This window comes from Cannabis sativa, chromosome 1, assembly GCF_029168945.1.
Source record: "Cannabis sativa cultivar Pink pepper isolate KNU-18-1 chromosome 1, ASM2916894v1, whole genome shotgun sequence".
Lineage (NCBI taxonomy): Eukaryota > Viridiplantae > Streptophyta > Magnoliopsida > Rosales > Cannabaceae > Cannabis > Cannabis sativa.
Genome location: NC_083601.1, coordinates 44,723,531 through 44,749,001, shown reverse-complemented (window position 1 = coordinate 44,749,001; position 25,471 = coordinate 44,723,531). Strand labels below are relative to the sequence as shown.

General features: G+C 31.4%; 2 protein-coding genes and 1 long non-coding RNA gene across 4 annotated transcripts; 1 reads left to right on the top strand and 2 right to left on the bottom strand.

Annotated features, from left to right (window-relative positions):
* The first annotated feature begins 3,345 nt into the window (after positions 1-3,345).
* LOC115707705 (uncharacterized) lies at positions 3,346-7,917 on the top strand. Its single transcript, XR_004009770.2, has 3 exons — positions 3,346-4,022; positions 6,722-6,764; positions 6,901-7,917. It is a non-coding gene; the product is annotated as an uncharacterized LOC115707705 (long non-coding RNA).
* On the bottom strand, positions 6,547-11,654 carry LOC115707704 (lysine-specific demethylase JMJ26). 2 transcript variants are annotated; one of them, XM_030635732.2, is made up of 13 exons: positions 11,482-11,654; positions 10,154-10,702; positions 9,954-10,066; positions 9,759-9,858; positions 9,538-9,670; positions 9,395-9,458; positions 8,615-9,314; positions 8,143-8,472; positions 7,532-7,834; positions 7,378-7,450; positions 7,202-7,287; positions 6,986-7,105; positions 6,547-6,886 (listed from the first exon to the last, which is right to left on the bottom strand). In XM_030635732.2, exons 2-13 carry the CDS (start codon positions 10,679-10,681, stop codon positions 6,800-6,802), a joined length of 2,637 nt encoding a protein of 878 aa, XP_030491592.2. In that variant the 5' UTR covers positions 10,682-10,702; positions 11,482-11,654; the 3' UTR covers positions 6,547-6,799. The 2 variants fall into 2 exon arrangements, with proteins under 2 accessions (XP_030491592.2, XP_030491591.2); XM_030635731.2 differs by having other exon boundaries at positions 6,986-7,287.
* A 7,323-nt stretch (positions 11,655-18,977) lies between these two features.
* Positions 18,978-25,032, bottom strand: LOC115707703 (calcium permeable stress-gated cation channel 1). The gene is made up of 12 exons (XM_030635729.2): positions 24,533-25,032; positions 24,094-24,431; positions 23,472-23,630; positions 23,057-23,192; positions 22,577-22,678; positions 21,904-22,023; positions 21,732-21,812; positions 21,114-21,454; positions 20,739-20,984; positions 20,280-20,604; positions 19,803-20,036; positions 18,978-19,695 (listed from the first exon to the last, which is right to left on the bottom strand). Exons 2-12 carry the CDS (start codon positions 24,405-24,407, stop codon positions 19,432-19,434), a joined length of 2,322 nt encoding a protein of 773 aa, XP_030491589.2. The 5' UTR covers positions 24,408-24,431; positions 24,533-25,032; the 3' UTR covers positions 18,978-19,431.
* Positions 25,033-25,471: the final 439 nt, after the last annotated feature.

Sequence of the window (25,471 nt, the reverse complement as noted above, 5' to 3'; positions counted from 1 at the left end):
GGGGTGCATTGTAGAATTTTCCTATATTTTGTTACATTTACCCCATAATTAGCCGGAATCCTTCTAACTTTATTTTTGTTAGGACCTTTACTCTTATGTTAGGTTTTCATAGTTAAGTGTTAAAATGTCGTCTATGTGTACACAATTATACACGTGTTATATTTTGATTGGTCTAAATTATTTTGATTATTATAAACATTAATTAAAAAATTAAAAGTAATTTAAAATAATAAAAATAAATTTTATAAAGCTTGAAAAAGCAGTGTTGCGAGTGGATGTTATCAATCTAGAAAAACATTGACCAAAGCTCAACCACTGCTGCCAATACTATCGTCCAACACAATCAAAATTCTAAAGCTCTAGCTGGTAATAATCCCCACCACGATGGTAAAAGGTCGAGCAACGGAAATATTCAGGGTAATGGAAAGAAATAAAAGTTTAATAATGATTCCGACCGACAGCACCCTCGGGAGAAGGCTCTAAAGTTCACAATTTTCACTATCCTTACTGATGAAAGAGAAACTATCCTTACGGCAACATAGTATGTAGTACCGTACAAGAGAGAGAGTGGTGTTAGAATTTGTGAATAAGGTGAATGAGGTTCCATCCCAAAACCAATTGGCAATGGGAGGAGTAGCCCATTACTCTTATATATTCTATTATCTTTCCACACATTAGCAATGTGAGACTCTCTAACATAATGGTACAATGAAGGATATCGAAAATAGATAGTATAATATCTTCCTCGAGGAAGAAGAGGAATCGGAGGAGACTCTTGATGATGTGGAGGAAAATATTTTTGAGTTTGATGCACGATGGAGTTTGGTTGGTCGTTTACTCTCAAGGCAGATTTTTTTTTTTTTTTTGAAAGAAAATGGTAACTTTATTAATAAGAAGATTCAACCATTACAATAGAAAGAAAATCAGGAGGAACATCATCCTCACTAAAAATACGATCTGGATACAAACAAGAGCTACGAGCAAGACAATGTGCAGCTTTGTTTACAGAACGTTTAACAAAATTAATTGAGACTAGCGGCAAATCGGCCAAAAGAGAACGACAAACCGCCACCTGAAGGTCAAAAGGAGAAGGTATCTCCACCGTGCTTTGGACTGCCTGGACAACAACCAAAGAATCGGTTTCAATCTCAACGGTCCCCAATGTTTCCTCTTTATCAAACTCAAGGCCTCCTTAACCCCTACCAATTCAGCCATAGCCGAATCCACACACCCCACTCGTAAAACTGTGAAGCCTTCAATGAATCGACCCTGAGAATCCCGGGCCACCCCTGCCGCTCCAAATCGACCATCACTTGCAAAGATTTCACCATCGACATTAACCTTAATCTTTCCCATAGCTGGTTTCACCCAATGCTCTAAGTCCACTCTTGAACCCGTAGGAACAAGTAAAGACCCCATTCTCCTTTGTTGAGCACTCTCAAGGCAGATTTTAGACTTCAATATATTTTAAAATATAATAGCAGATTTATAGAAGCATGGTAAAAGAATGACAGTGAAAATCCCTGAGCAAAATTGATTTTTGTTTCAGTTCTATTATGAGATTGACATTCGACGTGTCAATCTCATAAATACACTAAACAATTATGAGATTTATACTAAGTATTACTTTTTATTTAAGTTTAATACTTCATAAATATACTATTCTTATCAGTGTATTGTAGCTAAAAGTTTTAAATAATTAAAACAATAACATTTCAAAGTAATAAAATAGAACAAAACATCATAAAAATAAAAATACACTAAATAATTAAGTGTTACAAATTCAACCTACAAAAAAATTAATAAAAATATAATAAATATTTATTATATTTTTCAATATTTTTTATCATATAAATATTTTTTTAATATATATAAATGTAATTGGATTGGATCGATTTTTAATTAGATTTTGAAATTGACATCCAATAACCGATCCAATCTAATTAGAATCCAACTTTTAGCATCCAATCTAATTGTAATTGGATATTCAACTTTTTGTCGTCAGGAATAGAGGTTTTTTGATGTAGTTACTTGTAGTAATTGGATTAGATTGAATTGGATTGGATCGGTTCGGTTCAATTGGATTGGATTGGATGATGCCCACCCCTAATACATGGTATTGGTTGGGAGAATATTAATGTGAGTTTTCAATTAAAAGTACCTATAAACTTCTTTAAGATCAAAATGATAATTAGGTGGACAAAGGTACTTCATGTTTCTGGCTTCATCTTTGGCATTTGAATATTTCCTCTAAGGTCAAGAATTTTCTATGGAGAGCTGTCACCAATTGTCTCCCTACTTGCCTTCATCTTGTCACAAAGCATGTGGAGATTTCTCCTATTTGTCCAGTGTGCAATTTCCAATCTAAATCTACTAGCCGTGCTCTCATTTTTTGTCCATTTGCCCTTTCTTGTTGGTGTAAGTTTAGATTTTCATTTGTTTTCGATCCTGGTGGTGGTTTTGAGAGTTGGTTGGAGCTTCTGTTTAAAACAGCTTCAGCTGATCTAGTGTGTAACATTGCCATGACCTGTTGGGTAATGTGGAAAGCGAGGAACAATGTCGTTTGGAAGCAAACAATTAATTATTCTGTTACAAAAGTTCTTGCATCTACTAAAGTAGCTTTTAATCAATGGAAGAAAGCTCAAAATAAAATCTCTCCATCATCTTTGTGTCTCGGTAACTAGGCTAATGCTTCTGAGTTTTGGTCTAAATTGAAAGAAAACACAATCAAGATAAACGTGGATGCAACACTCTTTGAAGGAGAGAAAAAGTATGATTTTGACATTGTTGTTCGTGACCATTTTGGTAGTTTTATTAAGCACGGGCTAACTGCTATGGTGGTAATTTTGCTAATTTTGCTACTGAAGTAATTGAAGCATTAGCTATTAAGGATGCCCTAAGTTGGATTAAAAATACATTGGGAGCAGGTCGAGATTAAAAGAGATAGTATGGTCTCTTTGCAAGACATCCAAATTAATCACTCAATGTTTTCTGTCTTTTGGCTTGATTGTTCAGAACTATCGTCTTCTATGTTCATTTTTATTTTATTAGACTATGAACAAATGAGTAGCACATTATTTGTTAGACACTCTCAATTTAAAATCTAGTTGTAGCACTTTAGGTTTTTCTATTTTAGTAGAATTACAAAATTTTATATAATGAGAATGTAGTTTATTTTAATGAAATTGATATTTTATTTTATTTTTTTATAAAAAGATATAATTATTATTTATTATTTCAAAAGTTTAAATCTTTTCATATTTTATAATTTATAATAGAAAGTAAAAATGAATATTTTGGATTTGGGTAACTAAATCTTCGCAAGATATTTACTTGATTTTTTTAAATCATGATTATTCCCTAACAAACTTGATTTGACAGTTTCTAACCCTTCGTTGGGCAATAAACATGTGAGGTTGTGAGGCAATTTGGTCATTTCAAATGTATAAAGAAACCCTAGAGTTGATCATCTTTCACTATAAATTGTCTTTTCATGCCCTAGAGTAGAGAAGCCTGCCTCCCGTTTTTCAAAGTAGGGAATCCATCATTCCAAATCCAATTCTGGTGGGATCTGAAGAACTTGAAATTCAGGCAAGATTAATATGATTTCTTTATTTTTTTTTTCAAGTGAGGATGAGGAGTCAATCTTCTCAATTGTGTGAGAGTTTAGTAAATTTTTCTAAGATTTTTAGTCACAATAAAATTTAAAAATTTGTTGAAAATAATTTTGATCCACACATGTGTGAATCAAATTGTTTGAACCATATTCAAATTGTTCAACAAAAATCTTAGTAAAGTTGGGTGATTTTTTTTTTTATATATATATAAACTTATAGTTTTGTGTTGATCTCACCAAATTTTTTCTTATAGCCTTTTCACCTAATATTAGTGGTAGAAAACAAAAGTGAAAATTATAGTACCAACGTGGAAATATGTGATATAATACTCCTCATGCTTTCCTCTTTCAAATGATCTCCAAACCATGACGAGCTTGAGAAGGCAAACTTTACAAGGCCAAAGAGGTATGTTGTTAGTTTACCATTGATATTATTAGATCTATACAATATGAGTAGATTTAGTTGTCTATTATCTAATATAACTAATGATAATAATTTGTCCACACAAAAAATATATATTAAAATTAGGTAAATATTATTTTAGATTTTTTATTTTGCAAAAATTATAAATTATATTTTGTTAAGTGATAATTTAGAATTTGAGTTTTCAAAATATAAAATAAATTAGGAGCTCAATTTTTTCAATTTTTTATAATATAATCAGAAACTAATTTTTAACACGAACAAATAGGGCTGAGCATAAAATTTAAAAAATTAAAAAAATCGTTCAAACCGACCTATTGAACACTTTTGGAATCAAAACTGACAGAACCGAAAAAACGGCTGGTTAAAATCGACATTGAACGGTTGTTTGTTTAGTAATAAATCGATCGATTGTTATACATATATATTAATTTATTAAGTTTTTTTTCCGTTATTAATAATATATTATTATATTATTATTAAAGTTAAAAGAATAAAATAATTAGTTTTTGAATAATTGATTTATATGTTTGTAGTCGTAAAATGTAATGTGTTTATAGAATAAATTGAATCATATTTTTTTTAAAAGAAGTTCGGTTTGGGCAGTTTAAATTGATCAAATTGAGGTTCAAAACGATCGGATTTAAGATAGGTTTTGGATTGGTCGGTCGATTTTTAAATTACACTAATCTAGATTGAAAATCGAATTCTGGATTTTTATATAGAAAAAAAACCGATTAAACCGACCGATGCTCACCCCTGCGAATAAATACCAAAAACAAATGCAATTATTCTTGCCATATTGCCCAACAACACTATAAGATAATTTTAATTATGGGCATCAATACTACTACAAATTTAAGGTTGCTATGCTAAGATTAGAATTTAGGATTCATTAAACTACTCAAATCATTCGCACTGCAAAAAAAAAGGTGGTTTGAAATTTTTTGTGGTACAGTCGTAGTTTGAATTTTTTCTAAACCATGCAGTGCGATTTATAATTTTAAATTGTTAATATATGGTTCAAACTGCATTGCACTTCGTATTATAAAAATACATATTTTATATTTTTTTAGGTTTTAATATGTGAATGTCCAGCCTAAAGTCCACTAATTATTGTATTGTTGAAACTTTAAACTTTTTTTCATATTTATTTTCAAGCCTTACGGTATTTTTGATAAGTGTTGCTTAAGCTTTGTTGTATTTGTGATAGTTTAATTATTTGATGATAGTCTAAATCTAAATTGTAAAAATCGCATAAATGCACTGTACCATTTTTTGCGGTGCAGTTATTGCAGTTATTTAGTTTCGCGATACAGGGCAGTTTAAGAGATTAGAAAAATTGTATGTGCGGATTAATTTGAGAAAATGATTAAAAATCTCATCACTCGCATCTCGAATAACGCTATTAGAATCCATGAAAACTTAAATAGTAATTGTTATAGTTTTATATGTACACATAATTTACATATAAAATTAACACACATTTATATAGTAAGTAATTTTAATTAATTATTTTTATTTAATATAGGCTCTACTTAATAAAATTAATTTGCCAGAGTGTATTATATTTGTATAAATTATGTGTGCACATATTATTTTAGAATTTTTATCTATTTTCATTAATATCTATCAAATCATGCTCTTTAAATTTTTATTTATCTAAGACTTTCCTTATTGAAATTAGATAAAAAGTCTTAAATTCAATAATCTCAATAGTTCAAGAGAGATTTTTAATAATCTTAAAAGTTTAAAGAACATAATTTGACACATGTCAAATTTAAAAAATAAAAATTCTAATCAACCTAAATATTTTAAAGGCTAATTAGTAATTTTTTCCCCCGAACTTTGACATGTACTAAATCGTGCCCCCTGAACTTTTTTAGCCGTTAGAAATTCCCTCCGAACTATTGAGATCCTTAAATTTAAGGACTTTTGTCTAATTTCATTCAATTTTACTGTTTCAGTGATTGTTTATGTACAAAATCATGCTTCCCAGACTTTGATATCTACCAAATCATGCTCCTCAAATTTTGATATGTACTAAATCATTGCCCCTTGAACTTTTTTTACTAAAATTAAATAAAAGTCCTTAAATTTAACAATCTCAATAGTTCGAGGAGAATTTTTAACGGTCAAAAAAGTTCAGGAGGCACGATTTAGTACATGTCTTCGAGGGAAAAATTACTAATTAGTCTATTTTAAAACTTTTCTATATTAGAACATTGATGTGAGTGTGTTTTACAATTTTGTTAGGGCACTCTCAACATCTTCTTTTCTCTAATTTTACTAAAATTCTACTTTATTTATTTTACAACAACTTTACATTACACCATCCAACTTCTCTAAAAACTAATAAGATAAATTTAGAATATTGAGTATTGATTTAGGCCCTAGGTAAAACAAAATATAGGAATGTGTATATGTTAATTCACAAAATTTTACATGCCAATTACGGTGTCTATACTCTATATCATTAATCTAGAAAGAGAAAATTATTTAAATACAATAAACTTTTCACTTTTTCTATTCATTAGTAAATATCTAATCTCACTCTTATTAGAAGCTCATATTTTATTTGAATAAATTCAAACCAAAGAATGAAGTATTTTGTTGCTAACACCAAATACTTATTTCATTATTCATTGATACTCAACACTTTCCATGCTTTTTTTATGCAGTATGCATCTAAGGTAAACTATGTATGCATTTCTCCTAAGAAGGGTTAGTCTCAAACAAAATCTCTATCAAGAACTGCCCTAACAATTATTGACATTATACACTGCACCCAAGTTTTCCAATTCTTTGACAGCTTGATCAACAGCATACATTACCATTTTCTTTATCTGTTCCAATGCAGAAAAAAAAAACATGAGTTATGAAAAGGAAGCAAAAGTTGTATAGCAAATGGTGGAAGGAAGCAAAATCATCAACAAGAATTGTACCTCTAATTTGTCTTCTCTAGCTCGATGATTCTTGGGAAGTTGTCTAAACTCCTCAGTCAATCGCAAGCATTCACCAACATTTTCTGGAGAAACAAAGTCTGCAGCGACCTTGGTACATGACTGCAAGGCAAGTAAAAATTGGACTGTAAATACTAAAGACAAGCTCAAGCTCCTGAAAATTGGATTGTAAATACAGAGAATAAGATAGGTTGGGACCTTAAGATTCCTAACTTGGTGCGGACAGCCAGCAGGAATAAACACAGCCTCTCCAACTTGTTGCTCAAATGTCCAAGGTTCAATGCCTATGATCATGAGAAGCATATATTTTTCTTAAACAAACTAATGGTATTGGAGAAGAAAAAAGAAAACAATTGTCAACCAAGGCTACTTACCACATTCCTCTTTTAGTGTCCTCTTGTGTTCTGAAGTTAGATAAAAGGATTGATCATGAATTGGGTGGTCGACCTAATGAGGACAAGCAAAAGTGAGTATATCTTCTTTCCAGCATTTGAATTAGCAAAACAAAAGTAGTACATTTTAAGTTACCCGTTTAACAGGACAGCCATAGGTATGCCTGAACTGCTTCGAGTGCTTCCTTAAAAATTTCTCTAATTTTGGGACATCCTCTCTCCTGAAGATATCCCATAGTGCTCCACCGCCATCACTTTTAGAGGAATGTTTATCTTCACTTGGTGTCATCATGTCCTCTGTTTCTTCTTCAACATGATTCATGCAAGATTTTATCCCCTCTCTAATATCCTGCTGCAAGTGTACTCTTTTCAACTGTGAAATTGACAAGCGTTGATCTGGTGTTAAATCTACCTCGGCTGTATGTGTCAAGATGTTTACCTACATCAATTAATGATCAAAAGAACAAGTTACAATTGCATCCCATATTATTGATAAATAAATAAAAAGAAGTTACAATCAAATTACAGCGCAATTGGAATGCAATGCAAGAGTAGAGAATAACAAATAATAATATAAATACAGTAGCAAGAGAAATTATGTCTTTTACTGCATGAGACAATTACTATAGACAAAGAAGTTCCAATTCAGTTAAGCTATAATTACAAATCCCAAGTTCCAATTGTCAGTAAGATATAATTTACAAATCCCAAGTTCCAATTGTCAGTAAAGATATAATTACAACATACCGCATCTGACATATCGCAATGGAGCTTAGTGACAGAGTCACCCCTTCCGAGCTCTTCTTCAATGCCATAAGCAATGTATGTTTTTGGACCCAAGTCTGGTTTCAAGACACCTGTGGGCAACTTCACAGCAAGGTTAAGGATACCAGCTTTGGGATCTGTGTACTCTTTAAATGGCAGAGCACTCATAAACTCTTCCCCATGACGTGGCAAAAGATTGTCAAACTCATCTGACGGTGGCCAATCTTTCAATTTAAGCATTTCTGGCCATAAGTTGTCATATGTTCTTCCTTCAGTATAACCTTCAAAAAATTGGCGGGTGTTAATTTCCACCTGCAAATTTTACAGAGGAAAAACATACAAGGGTTAATTAGAATACGAATTTTACAATGGAGATCTTTGCAACAAACAACTTGGAACTTTAATTTCTTATTTCTTAGCTAAAATCAATGTCAAAGGGATAACAGAACTAAACCTCGCAACCAGTCAAACAGTCGATGGCCTTTACGTTCAAATAATCTGTGCCAGTCTCTGCTCCTGGATTTTCACTTAGCGCACGCCACATAACCATTGGCTCCCAGCTCAAGCCACTAGCTTGTTCAAGAACATTTTGAACTATAACTGGTTTGCCATTAGCCCATTGCTTCCGGAAGTGGAGAAACCCTTTCTTTAGAACTTCCTTTGAGTCAGGACAATACAAGTAGTTGTCGTTGGAATCTTCTCTGGAAGCTGCTTTTTTCATTGAATCATTCTCCTCATCGGTGTGATTGTGATGTATAGTTATGTCTTCATTTGGATCAACCCCAAGAAAGTCTCTTGCTTTCACTACTAAATTAGAGATCCACCCAATCGGAAGGATACGTTTGAGCTCCAATCTACATTTATAGCACCCTCCCATATTCTTTGGAGCACACCTAATACTCCCGTCAGGATCTGCACTCCATTCATCCAAAGGTTCCAAACCATACTCTGATGTTGTTTCTAAAGGATGTGATTCAGGTAAAGGATCCCCTCCATGAATGTACTCACAACCCTTGAACTTATATTGAAATTTGACTTCAGTACGGTCTGAAAGGCACCCATTGCGGATATCACGACAACAACTGAGACAGAGTTCAAAAGAGCACTCCTGGCAGCTTCGATGAAGATCGATTATTGATGTTGCACAATGATTGCTGATCCAGACATAAAGAAGAAGTAATTAAGACCATTCATGTTACAACTTCATCAAATTTAATAAAGAAGGGATGCTCACCAATACACGCGTTCATCATTAGAGCATAGAGTCTGTGGTACTACAACTTTAGAAGAAGAAATCCCTGAAGAAGAAAGTCAGTTATTTGTCATTTATATTTACAATTGAGATGTAAAAAAATCTAACAAAAGTTTGTAAAATACCTTGAATTCTAGCTTCAATCTCTATCTCCTCAGTTTGTTCTGCACATATTTGCTCCATATGTGGGAGCAGTAAGCTCAGTAAATAATCCAGGTGCCAAACCTTTTCACAGTTATCCATCTTTCTCTCCACTGTCTGAAGTTCAACAAGAAAATACTAATTAGAAAGTGTACTTCTGAGGATACCTGGTACTCACAGCATAATTATACAAAAGAAAACAAACCTCGAAAATCCCAGTTGAATGCAAGCATGTATTGCAGTTACAGATTTTACGGCAGAATGGACAACGAATTTTAATGTCCTTTATTTCCATGTTTGTGTACCTAAATAAACAAAAGGCAGAAAAACCAAAACTAGTTACAAAACATTAAAAGAAAACTTCTTAGCAGGAAAAGTGAGATCCTTCTCAAAAAGATACCATTGTTCTGCACATTGGTAACAATATGACTTTTGTTTACATGTGTTGCAAGAGACAACAAATTTCTTTTTCTCCATACACTGATGACACTTCAAAAAACCCTTTTCATTAACCTGTTATAATACCAGAACAATAAAAAAATCAGATAAGAAACCTTTTTTTCTCTTAATGGAAAGATGTTAAATAAACAAAGATGTTACCTTTATTTTGTTATTAGCAGATGAGGCAGATGAGGTAGGAGAAGGTGAAGGAGAGCAAAAAGTAGCATTAACCAGTTCATTATTTTTAACAGCAACAGCTTCCTTTGAACTTGCTTCAGTCAAACCAAAGTTTCTTATTCTTCTTCTACTCTGATTCTTATGCTTGAATATAAACAGCATCTCCAGTTCTTCATCTTCATCCAACAATAAATCATCCTCTGCATATCTTCGCATTGAGGCACTACGCCTCTTTTTCAAATTTGTTTCATCTTCATTCAACAATAAGTCATCCTCTATATCTCTTCGCAATGAGGAACGACGCCTCTTCTTACTACTCGACCATTGAACATCTAGATTGACCTGTTCATTATTATTGGATGAGCATTCATTGCCCCTATTGCCACCTCTTGAATTAGATTGACCTTGAATAATTTCTGGGCATTGTCTCATCCGTGCAAGCATGGAAATTGAAACTCTCTCTACGTCTTTATTAGAAAACTGCTTCTCATCTGAAACCAACACTTCCATTTTCTACACAATTATTACAACCTATTTCAAGAAAGTAAAAGGGTTCAGTACTATTAAGAATCAAAATCAAACAATAACACAACTGTGGTCTTAAGTAAAAGTAAAACACATGAATGCAGCTTCTTCTACTTCATATAAGAATTTAGGGGAAAAAGCTACAACAAAAATTCAAGCCATCTGAATACAAAATTGTATCCATTACCTACAACAAGTAAATCAAACAATAACACAATCATGCCCAAAGTCAATTTATTATGAAAACCATTTCTTCTTCATAAAAGCATTTAGGAAAACCCAACAAGCCAAAGAACCAAGAAAAACCCAAATCATAATTATCTCCATCACCAAGAACCCCAATGCAGAATGGAAGATTATCCAATAAATTACAACAACCGAGAATACATTAGGTTTAGATATGAGTATTTAATTCAACTTCAAATAGCTGGGGAATAGGAATATAATTAATTTATTAATAAGGAATAAGGACAAACCAAATCGTAATTTGGTAAACAAGAAAAATGGATCAAAACTGAGACTTTGAGAATTGGGAATCGTCAATGGGGTGGTGTAGTCATGAATTGTAATGGAATCAAATCAATAGATAAACACTGATTATTATCATGATAAATTGTATAATTGAATGGAATTGAAACGAAACAGTGAGCTATTGCGAAAGAGATTGCATTGTAAACCCAAATCAAGTATCAAATATTTAATAATAATAATAAAATAAAAAAAAAAAACAAAATTGGTTTGTGGGTTCCCTATTTCTTCTCCATATGTTAGTTTAGAGGCTCAACCTGAAAAAAAGCTCCGATTGCGCAGTGCTCATTTGGGTCTTCGTCTTCGTCTTTGTTTTATTTTATTTTTTTTATTTATTTTCTGGGTCAACTTTCAATATTATAAATAATAATAATAAAAATAAATATTACTGAATGAGAGAGAGAGGGAGGGTTTTATAAGCAGAGAGAAATAGTTATCATGAAAAGGGAAACGATCACTTATTTATAGAGAATCTTCTAAAGAAAAATCGAAAGATAAGAAAATCCTTAAAAGGAAAATAAATATAACCACAGATAGATATTATATAGGCACGTGTAAAAGGATCTAATAAATTTTATTTTATTTTTTAAAAAATATGTTTTTAAGTGTAATCTTAAACCATTTTAAATTGATTTTTATGTTTTTGTTTTTCATTATGAAAAAAAAAAATGTAGATTTTTTTAATTTCAAATCAGTTATCCTATCTCCTATAGTTTGTGTTTTTCATAATAACACATTTCTATAAAAAAAAATAAAAAATTTACCGAGAAATAAATAAAAATATAATATAGTTATATTTGGTAGTATAAGTTTCATTTAATATCATTTTTTTAATCACGAAGAAACGATATTATAGCTTAAAGTATCTTAGCTTGTGTACTAGTTTTTTAATATTTTTAATCCGATGCAGTTATATCTAAAAATTGATAAAAGAAATAAAAAAATTATAAATGGAGAAAACTTGGTAGGTCGCTTTTCTTGTTACCCGAATTAAATTTTTATGGAAACAAATGTAAAAAATAGATTTTATGATGCAATTTTTTTATTTAATTTATTTTTCAAACAATCTAAAAGTTAAACAATTAATTATTTAACTCTGATCGTGTTTCTAATGGTAAAGATGTCTGATTAGAATTTAGAATATTATTTTAGTTGATTGTTATTAATAAAATTGTATGATTTATTTAAAAAAAATAATCAATTTCATAAATAGAATATAAAAAAGAAAAAAAAGGACTTGATATTAATCTTTCATTTTTTTTAGAAAAAAATGCTACTGTTAACTTCTTATTACGTCTTAGTTAATCTCTTGCTCGAAAATATATATCAAAATATTTTTTTTATGATGTTGTTTGTTATAGTTACAATATTATCTTTGTAAATTTTTAATTTTTTTTAAATAATTTATAATGACAAAAATAAGTTTGAAAAAATTGGTAGACTAAAATATGTAATGAAAATAAATTTTAAAAAAATAATATTTTGACATATGCTTTCGGATATAAATATTAGAGGAGTGTTAATTACAAGCTCCTATTACAACCTCTTAGTCAACCTTCACGTTTGAAATCACATGTCAAAATATTTTTTTTCAATTTTTTTCGTAGTAATATTCGTTCCCGTTATAGTATCATCACGGTAAATTTTTTAAAATTTTTAAATAATTTACAGTACTAAAAACAAAGATTCTAACATTTCAGTTTAGTATGCGTGTTCAAAAAACTTCAAACCTATTTTGGGAACTATAAATTATTCGAAATTTTTCAAAAATTTACAAGAATGATGTTGTAACTATAACTAACACTACTGTAAAAAAAAATTTTTTAAAATATTCTAGAATGTGTTTAGACATAAAAATTGATTAAAAAATTATGATATAAAGTTAACAATAGTACACCTCTAAGTATTAACTAAAAAAAATTGTAATGATGTTAATACGATTATTTACCCATTACTCTTAACTTAAATGCCATTAGGAAAGTAACATAAATTGTTAGAGAGTAATAAATAAAGAACAATAAATGCTTTCCTCAAAGTAAATATGGAAACAGTGGGCTGGCCTCGGAGAGAGAGAGAGGTTGTTTAGCTGTCGTTGGAGCTCTACCCCAAGCCACACCTCCCCACGACACATGGTAACAACTAAAGGACTGTTGTTGCCCATTTTGGTATGAAATTATACTATTGAGACTAGTGCCTAATATTAGCACACTCATAATAAATGAGAAATTTCAATTTTATAGGTGTTCAATATAAGTTTAATGGTGGAGTGGTTACCGTGTTACAATTTCTTAGTCAATTTCCACGCTCAAAAATATATGTCAGAATATTTTTTTTCAATTTTTTTTTTCATGGGGTGTTCGTTATTCTTACAACATCATCTCTATAAATTTTTAAAAAATTTCGAATAGTTTACAGTTCCGAAAATACGTTTGAAATTTTTTGAATAAGTGGTAAACTGAAATATCAGGAATTTTTCAAAAATTTACAGCGATGATACTGTAACTATAACGAATACCGCTATGAAAAAAAAATATTTCAGCATGTGATTTCGAACGTGGAGGTTGACTAAGAAGTTGTAATTAGCACTCCTCAAGTTTAATGTTAATTATAATTTTTGTCTATTAAACTTAACATGTATTAAATTATACTTTTTAATTTCTTTTTTTTACAGTTAAAATTTTTTCCTGAACTATTGAAATTATTGGATTTAAGGATTTTTGTTAAATTTAATTTAATTCTACTAATTCGATGATTATTTATGTGTTAAATCATACTCTCTAGATTTTGATATCTACCAAATTATGTCTCTCAAATTTTAACATGTATCAAATCATACCCTTCAACTTTCATCCATGTTAGACATTTCTTACTAAAATTAAACAAAAAATCCTTAAATCCAACAACCTCAATAATTCAAGAGGATTTTTTAACGGATTTAAAAGTTCAATGGCATAATTTAGTACACATCAGCAAAAATCTTAATTAGCCTAAAGTTTAATAGGACATCAATAGTGTGGGTGACCATAAAGGATGCACATTTTTTTCCATGGGGATGGACCCGTTGGGATTCGCCTCCCTAATGGGGCAGGGATTTTTCTTGTAAATGGGAAACAAAACAGGGATGCAAGTTATTTTTGTCACTGAATGTTAAACCAGACGAGGACGGGGATGGCACTTCCTGTCCTAACGGGGGCCATTTAGTATTTTATTTTATATTTCTAATAATATTTTATAATTTATAATATGTTTGTATTTTTTTAGTATATTAGTATCGTTTTTATATAAATTTTAAGTTGTGTTTTGAATGATAATTAGTTTATTGAATAATAATTAATGTATAATATTTTAATTTTTATGTAGTTTAATATTTTTATATTGAAAATTTCATTATAAACTTTATTCTTTTATTAGAAGATTCTCGTCGTGTTTTCGTTCCTATTAGGAGATTTTCTGCCACATCTCCAATAAAAAATAAGTGGGAATGTGAACTAAATTTTTTAAAGAGAATGAAGATGAGAGCACTCTGTATGCATTTCTAGTGACCATACTTATTTAATTTATCTCTCTTAATTTGAATTCCAAATTTAGTATAAGAAGGAGAAATTCTCAAATCTTCAACATGTAAAACCTTAACCCAAATACATTACACAATGAAAATGAAGTAAACACGTTAGTAAAAAAGTGTTCTAAATAATTAAAGAATTCTTCAATTACTTAGGCTAATGATTCTCTTAATTGTTTCTCTCCTCAAAACATAATTGTAGAGGGGTATTTCAAGAATTAAGAGAATTATTAGCATAAATTTGTAATTTTTCATACTTGGAGAACTGTTTAATTATTTACAGTACTTGAGCATAAAAAATTAAATATCCCTAATAAATTTGTCCTTAGTTTATGTTTCGTTAGTTAGCTTACTAGAGTTGTTTTGTTTTCTCTGTCCAACTTGTGTGTTTTGTCTTTGTTTTAAGACCTAATTTTTATCTGCTATTTTTAGGGGTTATTATCTGACATAGTTATTTTGACATTTTCTATTCCATAAGTGAAGTTTTTTTCTTGTCAATAAATAAATTAAATATATATTTAGTTGTATTGGGTAATGGGTATCATGAGTGTCATTGGCTGTGTTTAAGCCTTTTCAGCCAAACTAAGTGCTTAACTAGAGGTTTACAGGAGCCTTCTGCTCTATTTTAGTTTTACTCTATGTTTGGTAGGGGAGAAAAGGGAGTGGAAAGAAAAGCTTAGAAGGAAAACTGGAGAGAAAAAAAATGCTTGTTTAGTTGAAAAAAAGTGAGAAGAAGAGAAAAAAGATAAAAAATTGGGAGAATAACATAAAATACAGTTTTTTTCCTAAAAGAATTATATTTTTAAGTTTTAAGATTTATTTTTTTATATTTTTTTTTACGTATTTTTGAAACAATAAGAAAACAACAAGTTAAAAACTATATAAAAGTAACAGAAAAAATAATATTTAAATAACATCAAAATAATAAAAAAAATATCATACAGATAATAAAAAATCAACGACAAATTAACAAAAATACACTATAAAAAGATGGTATTTTCTGTAAATAAAATCAAAAAAATCGTAAAAATATTTAAAATTTCGTGAAACCGTATTTTTATAATTTTTTTTTGTTGTTTTTTTTGTATTTGTGAAGTAATCTTCAAAAAAAATTAAGGTGGGACCCACCAAAATTTTTATTCTCATTTAGAGAGAAAACGTTTACAAAACAACATTAATATAAAATTACTAGTTTGTTTATTATTTAAAAAAACAATTTTATTAATAAATTTAACGATAATATAGTAATTTTATAACAAATTAATTTTCTTTCTTTTCTTTTCTTCTAATTACTCTATTTTTTTTCCTTGGTACCAAACATAGTGTTAAAGTTGAGTTTGTTGTTTGTGTTGTTAAGTTTTTAAGTAGAAATATGCTATCCTTTATGAACAATTTAGCTATTGCATGATTCGGTTCAACGATAGTACGTTTAAAATGAATCCTACTTGTTAAATTAACTTATCACATATAAGTATGTTTCAAATTTATGATTATATATACACATCACTGCTCTTTAATGGTGTAATGTTTGCTTACTGTTATTTATTAGAGTTGCACTTTTTCATATTTTACTCCTTTACATACTATTTTTTTGCCAAGTTTTTGGAAGGGACATTTGTCAAACTGTCCACATTGCACAATCGTTTATATTGCACAACTACCTGCACTACAACAGATCGTATAAAAAATATGCAGTTAAAAATCTTTTGTGGCGTGATTGTAGTTTGTATTTTAGTCAAATCGTTATGTGCAGTATAGTTAGCAAATCTGAATTTATTAATTGTACTTCAAATTGTATCACATTATATATTATAAAAATACTATAATTTTATTTTTTTAATATATAAATAACTCATGTATTTACAAAGTACAAATTATACTATTAAATTTAAAGCAACATTCATATAAATTATTTTGGGATTTTTTCTATAATAAACTGAAAATGAAAAAAATTTACATTTATGACCTACATAGAGAAAATAAACAAAAATAGAAACTAAAAGTTGTTATTTACAAAAATACACCTTAAAAAAAAAAACGAGAGGGGATCCTCCTTCTTCGTGACCAGTTTGTAGAACCCCAACAACCATTTTCAACCATTTTCATTCCAAAACTAGGAAAATCATATCTAAAAAAATGTAGATCTCGAAACACTACTCAGATCCCGAAAATCCAAATACAAAAAGGGATAAAAAATTATCCAACCTCCATTGTTGTACAAAAAAAAAAAAAAACTCAAAAACAACATTCAGTCAAAAGCCCAACGTGTTCAGAGGAGAAGAATCGAAGAGAAGGAGATCTGTAATAATTGAAACTCACCCATGATTGAATCAGAGAAATAATTGAAGGTAATACAATTTCTTCATGAACATCTTCCAATCTTTTATTCTACATAAATGAGAATTTGTTATTAATTGAGGAAAACTAGAATAAATTGAAATAATAATAAAATATTGGTGAATTTGAACAAAAAACAACAACGGTTTGCATAAAACAAATATTAATGCATATAATTATATGCTACAGAGTTTTAATCTGCAAACAGTTGTTTATAAGTTGTTTTCCAGTAAAATAATGGTTGTTTGTGATCTGCAAACGAGAAATGATGAATCTATTCTTATTAATTACTCAATGCTTTAAAATAGTTGTTTAATAGTTGATTTGACAGATTAAAATAGTCGTCCAGATCAAAATGTTATCTGCAAATGTTGTTGTTAGAAAGAGTTGTTTAGTAGTTGTTTTGCCAGATTGAAATAGTTGTTTGCAACTTCTGAAATTGAAACAAATAAATAATTTGCATTATTTCAGGATACGGAACCATTACAAATTTTTGGTACGGAGAGCAATGGGCATTGGGATGACAACAACTCGGCACGAGGCGGATTTGCGACGATACGGAAACAACCGGCAACAACTTCCAAGCAACAACTATCTGCGCACACAATTGTATCGGTTCAAGACGATACATTTTTTCTAGGAACGAGGGGCCCAGTGACATCATAATCAACCATACAACAACCAGAAAACAACAAAGAAAAAACTACAGCAATAGATGAATATAAAAACAACGAAAAAAAAACTCAATAACAACACAAAAATAACATCAATAAAAATACATAAAAGAAATACAAAAAGAATGACAGAATACATTAGATTTTTTTTTTCCTTTTCGGCACAATGAAGCTTCTAAAGACATAAATAAATTAAAAGGATTCATATATAAATAGGCTATACTACCTTTGATGGAGAAGAGGATTCGGTTTTTTTTGGAGGCTAGTACCCATTTGCATTTGGGATTTTGACGGTAGGTGAGTTTGGAGGAAGAAGAAAGCTTGGGCATAAAAGTTTGGATCTTTGATGGGTAAATGATTGGAAAGTTACACCGGAACGGAGATGCAGGGAAGGTAGGAGGAGCCGGACAAGCGCTACCGTGTCCATGACGAAGGAGGTGGTTTGTGGGGGTGAGCAGAATTTGAGAGATATAGAGTAAGCTCCATAGCTCCGTGGAAAGAGAGGTGTTTTTGTGACTAAGGTGGAGTTGGATTTTGGTTTTTTTAGATGGTGAGCTCGGAGAACGAGAGGAAAGAGAAACGAGAGAAAAAAAAAAAAAAAAAGAGAAGAAGAATAGGGCAGATATGGAGGAGGTGGGGTGTAAGAATGGATAAATGAAAAATTTCAAAAAAAAAAAAAATAAGAAAGGAGTTATGAGGTGGCGTGCGTGTATGTGTGTAAGGAAGAAGGGAAAAGGTAAAATTGTAATTATTAAACTTTTTGAAAAGTAAAATTGAAAAATGTAAAAGTTAAAAAAGTTTAAAAAACCGTGTATGGATAAAAATGTAAAAAAGGTGTCAATTTTGACATGAGGTGTAAAAATCTCAATTATTTTCACTCCTTATTTATTCTTTTTCTCTTTAACATGAAATAGCAACTCATTCCTTATTTATTCCTACTTCTAATATTGTTAATATATTATTATTGATATATATATATATGATATATAATATATGTTATATAATTTTTTAATGACAATTTGTTACAATAACTTAATTAGTATATTTGTTTTAATGTTAAAAGTTTATTAAATTAATTTTAATTATAATATTTGTCTGATAATAATAAGGTAAACCTTTTTAACCACACCTCTGCCAAAAAGAAAAATCACAAAAGTTCGGTATCTAATTGATGAAAAAGTGAGACAAAAATAAAATAATAAATCGATGAAAAAGTGGCACCAAAACAGTGTTTATCTTGGAAACGGTTATCTTCTAAGAGTGGAAGAGAATTTGCACTTTAAAGAGCCCAGCAATGACAAGTCCGTGCAGTTTGGACTTCAATATGTAGATACACAAATAAATAAAAAAGAAATCAGAAAACTAAAACTAAATTTTCTAAGAAAACAAAAGAATGAAAATGAAAACTACCACTTTTGAATCTCTAGTTATTCAACACTCACTGATATATGGCTCTAATTCCCTCCCCAAGTAGGCTGCAACAAAATCATGAAACTTGCTTCTTTTGAGACCGTGCTTTCTTCTATACCTCTATACAATATCATGGACATTATACAATAGTTTACAGTGCCATAGCTCCTCTCCATTGCTAAAGGTCAAATGTACAGCTAAGTGAGTCTTTCCCATAAACTTTGCTATGGCTGATCTTCAAAGCCACCAGGCAGTGTAGGCGACGAATTGCTACTGATTTTGCTGGGCAATGGTGTATTCCTTCGCGACTGTCGTTTTGTCGGTACAAGGGTACTCTCAGTTTCCCATTTCTCAGATACCAAATCATCCTCCTCCTCATCCTCCTCGCTAGCTTTGAAGACTGGATGGACGTATGCGGTTTGGAGGTAGCCTTTCAAGTTCAGGTGCGGTTCCCTGGCACGTTCAAGTGTGTCTTTCATCATTGCTTCCTGTACCATCGAAATAACAACATATGATTAGGGAAGAAAATATGATGGTTTAAGTTGTTAGGAAGAGTCATTAATGATTTGAGTGAACTTGGGAAGTTTCAAACTACCTGTAATGGATATTTAACAAATGCAGATTCATAACGACCTTTGCAAAACCTGTGGAACCATATAGTGAGTATAGGAAGTACGATGATAACTGGTGTTGCCTCAGCAGAGCCTTTTGTGGCCAACAAACCCATTAAAGACAGTTGTGAAATAATCAGTGCTATAATAATGCGTGAATGGACATCTGGCCAGAAGGCTGCTCCACTCTCGTACTCCTGGTTGTAAACGTTAATTATCTGCATATTTAAATTTCATAAACCATCACAAACATGTATCTTTTGATTATGTCGATTCAACCCATTTAAATGGTGTATGATTTTTGTGCTGAGAAGTTTATTTTCCTTTATGCTATAACAATAAAGCAAACTAAACTTCCTCAACCACAGAGCTAAGGAGGGTGGAGGTATGCGTACTCAAAGAAGCTCATAAACCGAATCACTTGGTTATTTAAAACAAAAGTACTTAAATGAACAGTTTACCTGGTGGCGGAACACAAGATAGGCGAAGCCAAAGAAAACAATTATGAATGGAAGCAGAATCGGTGTCACTGTAGCGTAGACAAGGCCTAGTATGAAATACAATTGTATACGAGGTTCTCCGGTGTTGAAACCAAGACTCCCTGGATCCATTGCCTCTTCTCTGTCCTTTTCAGTTTTTACCAAGAAGAAATTCTTCAAATGATACATTATAAGTGGCTTCAGCATGAGAATCTCTCCAGCTATACCGGCCCATCCATCAACCATTATATAAGTAATGAAGAAAGTTGCTTTCAATGGGATTGCCACCCCAACTATTTCGGGGATCCTGCAAAATACATAAATAAATAAGAAAAAGGCAGAGGCTCTTGAGAATAAGTTAAAAGAGAGAAAACAAAACCTAGAGTTGGAATTTGTTCAAATAAAATAAATCCCTACAGATTAACCATAACCGTGACTTACTTGCTTGGAGATTCATTGAGAAAAGTATTTAGCTGATCAAACGCTAACCCAGTCAATATGCTTCCAAGAAAAACATTTACGAAATTGAAGAGATAATACTTAGATGCTGCAGTCCTTTCAAGAGATGATAAAGATACAAAGCCTTCAAATTTTGCCATGATCATCAGTATAGTTGGCAAAAAGATGAGAAATAGCTTTAAGGCAAGCCCAGGTAGAAGTCCTTGGATAACTGACTTGATGAATGGCCTGCATACATACATATCATAAGGTTTAGTTGCTTGCCACAGGATAAAATTTAGAAGTCCAAGAAAAAGAAAGAAAAAAAATTCACATTTCAACGATGGGCTCAAAAAAGAAAGAAAGAAAAAAACTCACATTTCAACGATGGGCTTTAGAAATGGTGCTCTTTTCTCAATTCCCTCTATGCTTGCAAAAGCCTGTACGGCTGAAATGGGAATCATGAAAAAGAAGGTAAGGAAAAAGAAAGCAACACCCACGATTAGCCTCCGAATTTTGAGTGAAACATATGGGATTGCCATGTTTTGCCAGTATACATCACGTGGCTCGGGCGCCCAGTCAGTTAACCAAACAGTTGGATTTCTAGTTTGCTGAGTTTGGGCACAAACAGCTGCTCCCCAACGACTTTTGAAAGAAACAAATGCTGCCGGCATGATGGATTTAGGATCAGCTGCCATTCGTTCCCTTTCCTCAGCCATCTGATAAAAAATTCACATTCATTTAAGTCTAATTTACTTGTAATCATATATATATATACATAATATATATAAATACAATCCATGCCGGTCATATATCAACTATTTTTATGGGTACATGGCACATCAGTGTGTGTATAAAATGTCTCTAGCATTACAATTTTCAGTACCAAACAAAATGTATACAAAACATAAATACACATATGAATCTAAAAAATAAAGTTATCAGGAAACATCTTGACCTTAGGAAAAGATAGACAAGTGAACAAGTAATACTTACTTCTTTTGTCAATTTATCAATTTCAGATGTGTAAAATTCAATTGCGTCCACTTTTTTTCCCCAAAGCCCAAGAAAACCAGTCTGAAAGAAAAATCGCACATGGATATATTGGGGTTAAACAATAAACTTAAATAGCAAATGTCTTTTTAATTTCTTTTACGAAATTAAGTACCTTAGTCGTGGGCTTTAAAGATTCATTTCTTGAAAACTTATTAGTGTAGTAGACGAGCCAATTCTGCATTTTCTTCTTCTTCTTGACCATTTTTGCAAGTTTGTTTGCATCATATACCACCTGCATATAAATATTTATTTTATATAAATTTAAACTATTTAGTCAAATATAGAACAAAGTAATGAAAATCATTATGACGCTAAAGGAGATGAGATGATTTGATTAAAAATACACTAGTAGGCACAATGAACATACAGCATGGCATGGCTACATGACTAAGCATCATGCATCCTTGCCCTCTATATATTACTATCAGTCTTAACTATTTCCAGTGGATTATATATTTAAAAGAACTTATGAAGAAAACAATTTCATGACTAGAAGATTTCACTGAGGAACTACCAGCAAGTTTTTTGGAGATTATTGATATTTTGAATACATGTAGATTAATGTTACTATCAATGCTAACTATTTCCAGTGGATTATATTAAAAGAACTTGTGAAGAAAATAATTTCATGACTAGAAGATTTCACTGAGGAACTACCAGCAAGTTTTTTGGAGTGATAGTTTGAATAGATGTAGTTTAATGTTACCAAAATGCCCCAATCAGACAACAATACCACCATTTAAGTTTATAATTCTACATGCAATAGTAACAGAGGCGGGAAAGACCTGATGTGTAAGATAGGTATCTGGATGATTGACTAGAAAAAAATGCTCCACATTCTCGCTAACAGATTCATCAACATCAGGCGGAATATTTCTAACAAGCACCTGTGAAGAAACAAGACCCATTATACAAGTTTGGTAAAGAGATTTATCACATAACAAGTTGCCAAGTCTTGTTGTAGAACATTAGAAAGTGTATTATTGGTATGCCTAGATGAAACCTGAAGAAATTCTTAAATTAGCATCAAATGTGCTGTGCTACTTTTTGTTTTTGTTGTTTTTCCAATTTAGGTAAGGGTTCATCACTGCTTGAGCCCTGTGAGTATATTATGCTTCTTGCTTTGGTACTATTAAAAACAGGTGGTTCCATACTTTAAAATAAAAATATTCTTATTTCATTGTAATCAAATTCAGATGCATTTCATGTTTACATATCAGACAATTTAAAGTTGTATATTTACTAAGAGAAATAGTAAATCTCACAGTGAACTGATCTGGACGACGTTTTTCTGTTGCAAGAAACTGCAACCGCATGGAGGCAACTACCTCATACTCCCTTAGCAACACATAGCATGTCCAAAAGGTGAATACATAAGCCATCACTATATGAGTCCATAATCTGCAAATTTAAGACACGCACAATTGAAACTTTAATGCTTTCAAATTCAAATAATAGAGGAAAGCCTGAGCGGGGGTGGGTACAGAAATTAGACGAGTGCAGTTTTAAATTTAAGATAAATCCTTTGCGCAAGAGCCTTGGCTACTGGTGGTCCTTTTTCAACCAACCTTCTAACTGGTGTCAAGATAAACTTCACACCTCTATCAATTATATAATGTCCACAAGAAAGAACAACTTTGTTGTAATGTAAAGTTGTTAACAAGGAAGCAGATTTCATACCTTTTGGATCCCGTCTCAATATTTGAAATTGAAAGCTTATCAATGTCACTGGAAGTTGCATTTTTTGTCAGATCGAGTATCTGCAAAGCATCATTTGTCCAATTAACTGGTACCAAGATAGTCCATGCAAGAAATGCTATAGGGACAAAGATCTTAAGTCTGCATTAGTAACAAGAGAAAAAGAAAATAAGAACAAGGAAAGAGTATGCTGTCTGCAGACACTATCTTCCCAGGAAACTCAACTGTAATAACATCCTTCCAGCAATTAAACAAAAACTAACAAGTACTTAAATTGTGGAAATAAAAACTAAACTGTATATTTAAGGGTATAAAATCAATAATCTAATCTACGGCCTAACAGGTGAAAATTCCCAACAAGATAATCAATGTGTCAAGAAACCAGACTTTTCACTAAACACCAAAACCAGACCTTTTCTAAAATACCAGTCTCTTCTAAGTCTACAAAACCTATGATCGAGCCTATGATTTGATCAATAAGATTTGGGTATGGTTCAAAGTAAGATCCTGCCTAGCAATATCCTAAAATTTTCGCACAATAAAATACGATACAAAGTAGAATAAGATAATTAAAAAACAAAACAGAAGAGGTAGAAAGCGTTACCCAATCAAATAAATCCTTAAGTAAACAGCGGAATCCAGTCCTGCGTGATCAATAAGCTCAGGTTCGGGCATCTTCAATGCATCAGGCATCCAATTCAAAAATCTAAGATATGATCTAAAGTCCAAATTCACAACCCTCCCAACCAGAGTACCAGAACGCGATGGGCTACTTCTCAACCCTTTCAGATACCATTTCGGAAAGTAGACTCTGTCATTGAAAGGTTGAAGCCTCAATATAGCAAAAGCAAGTAGGAATATGAAAGCCGCCAACAGATTGAAACCTGCCGCTACTCCTATATCTCCGAGTGTAGCCATTTATACCGTTTGATTTCCAATAAACTAAAAAAAAAAAAATTACACTAAACTCGATCAGAATCAGCTGAATGTTCACTTTAAAATGATAATTCAAAACCAAGAAAAGTAAGAATTTCGGAACAAACCTCGATTAAAAAGCTAAAAATTACTACTCTGGAGTTGTGTTAAACTAAAAACCCTTGTAGCCAAACAACCCCATAACCCGGCTCCAAGAAGAAGAAGAATCAGAGAAAAACCAGAAACTATAGATCGGGTAACCGAAAGGCAAGTGTTTGGATTGCTTGAAAATCCAAATAAAGCAAGAACTATACTTTTTTTTGCCCAACTAGTCTTTCTTTTCTTTTGGTTCCTAACTTTCTTCTCTGGAAAATTAGGAAACACGTCACACTAAACACACACCCAAACAAAGACTTCTTCCCTTAATAACCACAAATCCAAACACTAACAAAAAAATCAGTCCATTAATCGAAAGAGACGATTCTGGAAAAGGAAAGAATGAAAGAGAGAGAGAGAGAGAGGTGAGAGGTGAGAGGTGTTTTGATCAAAGTAGGGACGATCAGGTCAGGTTAAGAATTCGATGCTCACATTTGGCACTTAAACAGTCAGATTTTATTTAATTATTTAATTATTAATTTATTAAAATAAATAATAAAAGAGATTTATAGCGAAGTAAACTCGAGTTGCCCACGGTGTCGGCAAGGTGGCAACTGGCAAGTCTAATATCTCCAACGGCTACTTTTTTTTTTTTTTTGTTTCTGTGCGTATTCGGGAATGTGGGGTGGTGAAATTTTTTGTACACGTGCCTTTAAGGAGCGTAGAGTACACTGCCTAATGGACTATAAGGGTATAGATATTAAATATGATTGACGTGATTGGGTTTATTTGGACTGGTATTGTAATGATAACGCGACACGTGGATGCAGCGTTGGCTGCGTGTGGTGATCTTGGTCATTTCAATTCCGGACAGCTCGGACCAATTTGGATTGAATTTTGTACCCATTTTCGGATTTTTTTAATGTTCTTATTGTCTAAATTAACGGTTACTGCACGCGCTATAAAAATCT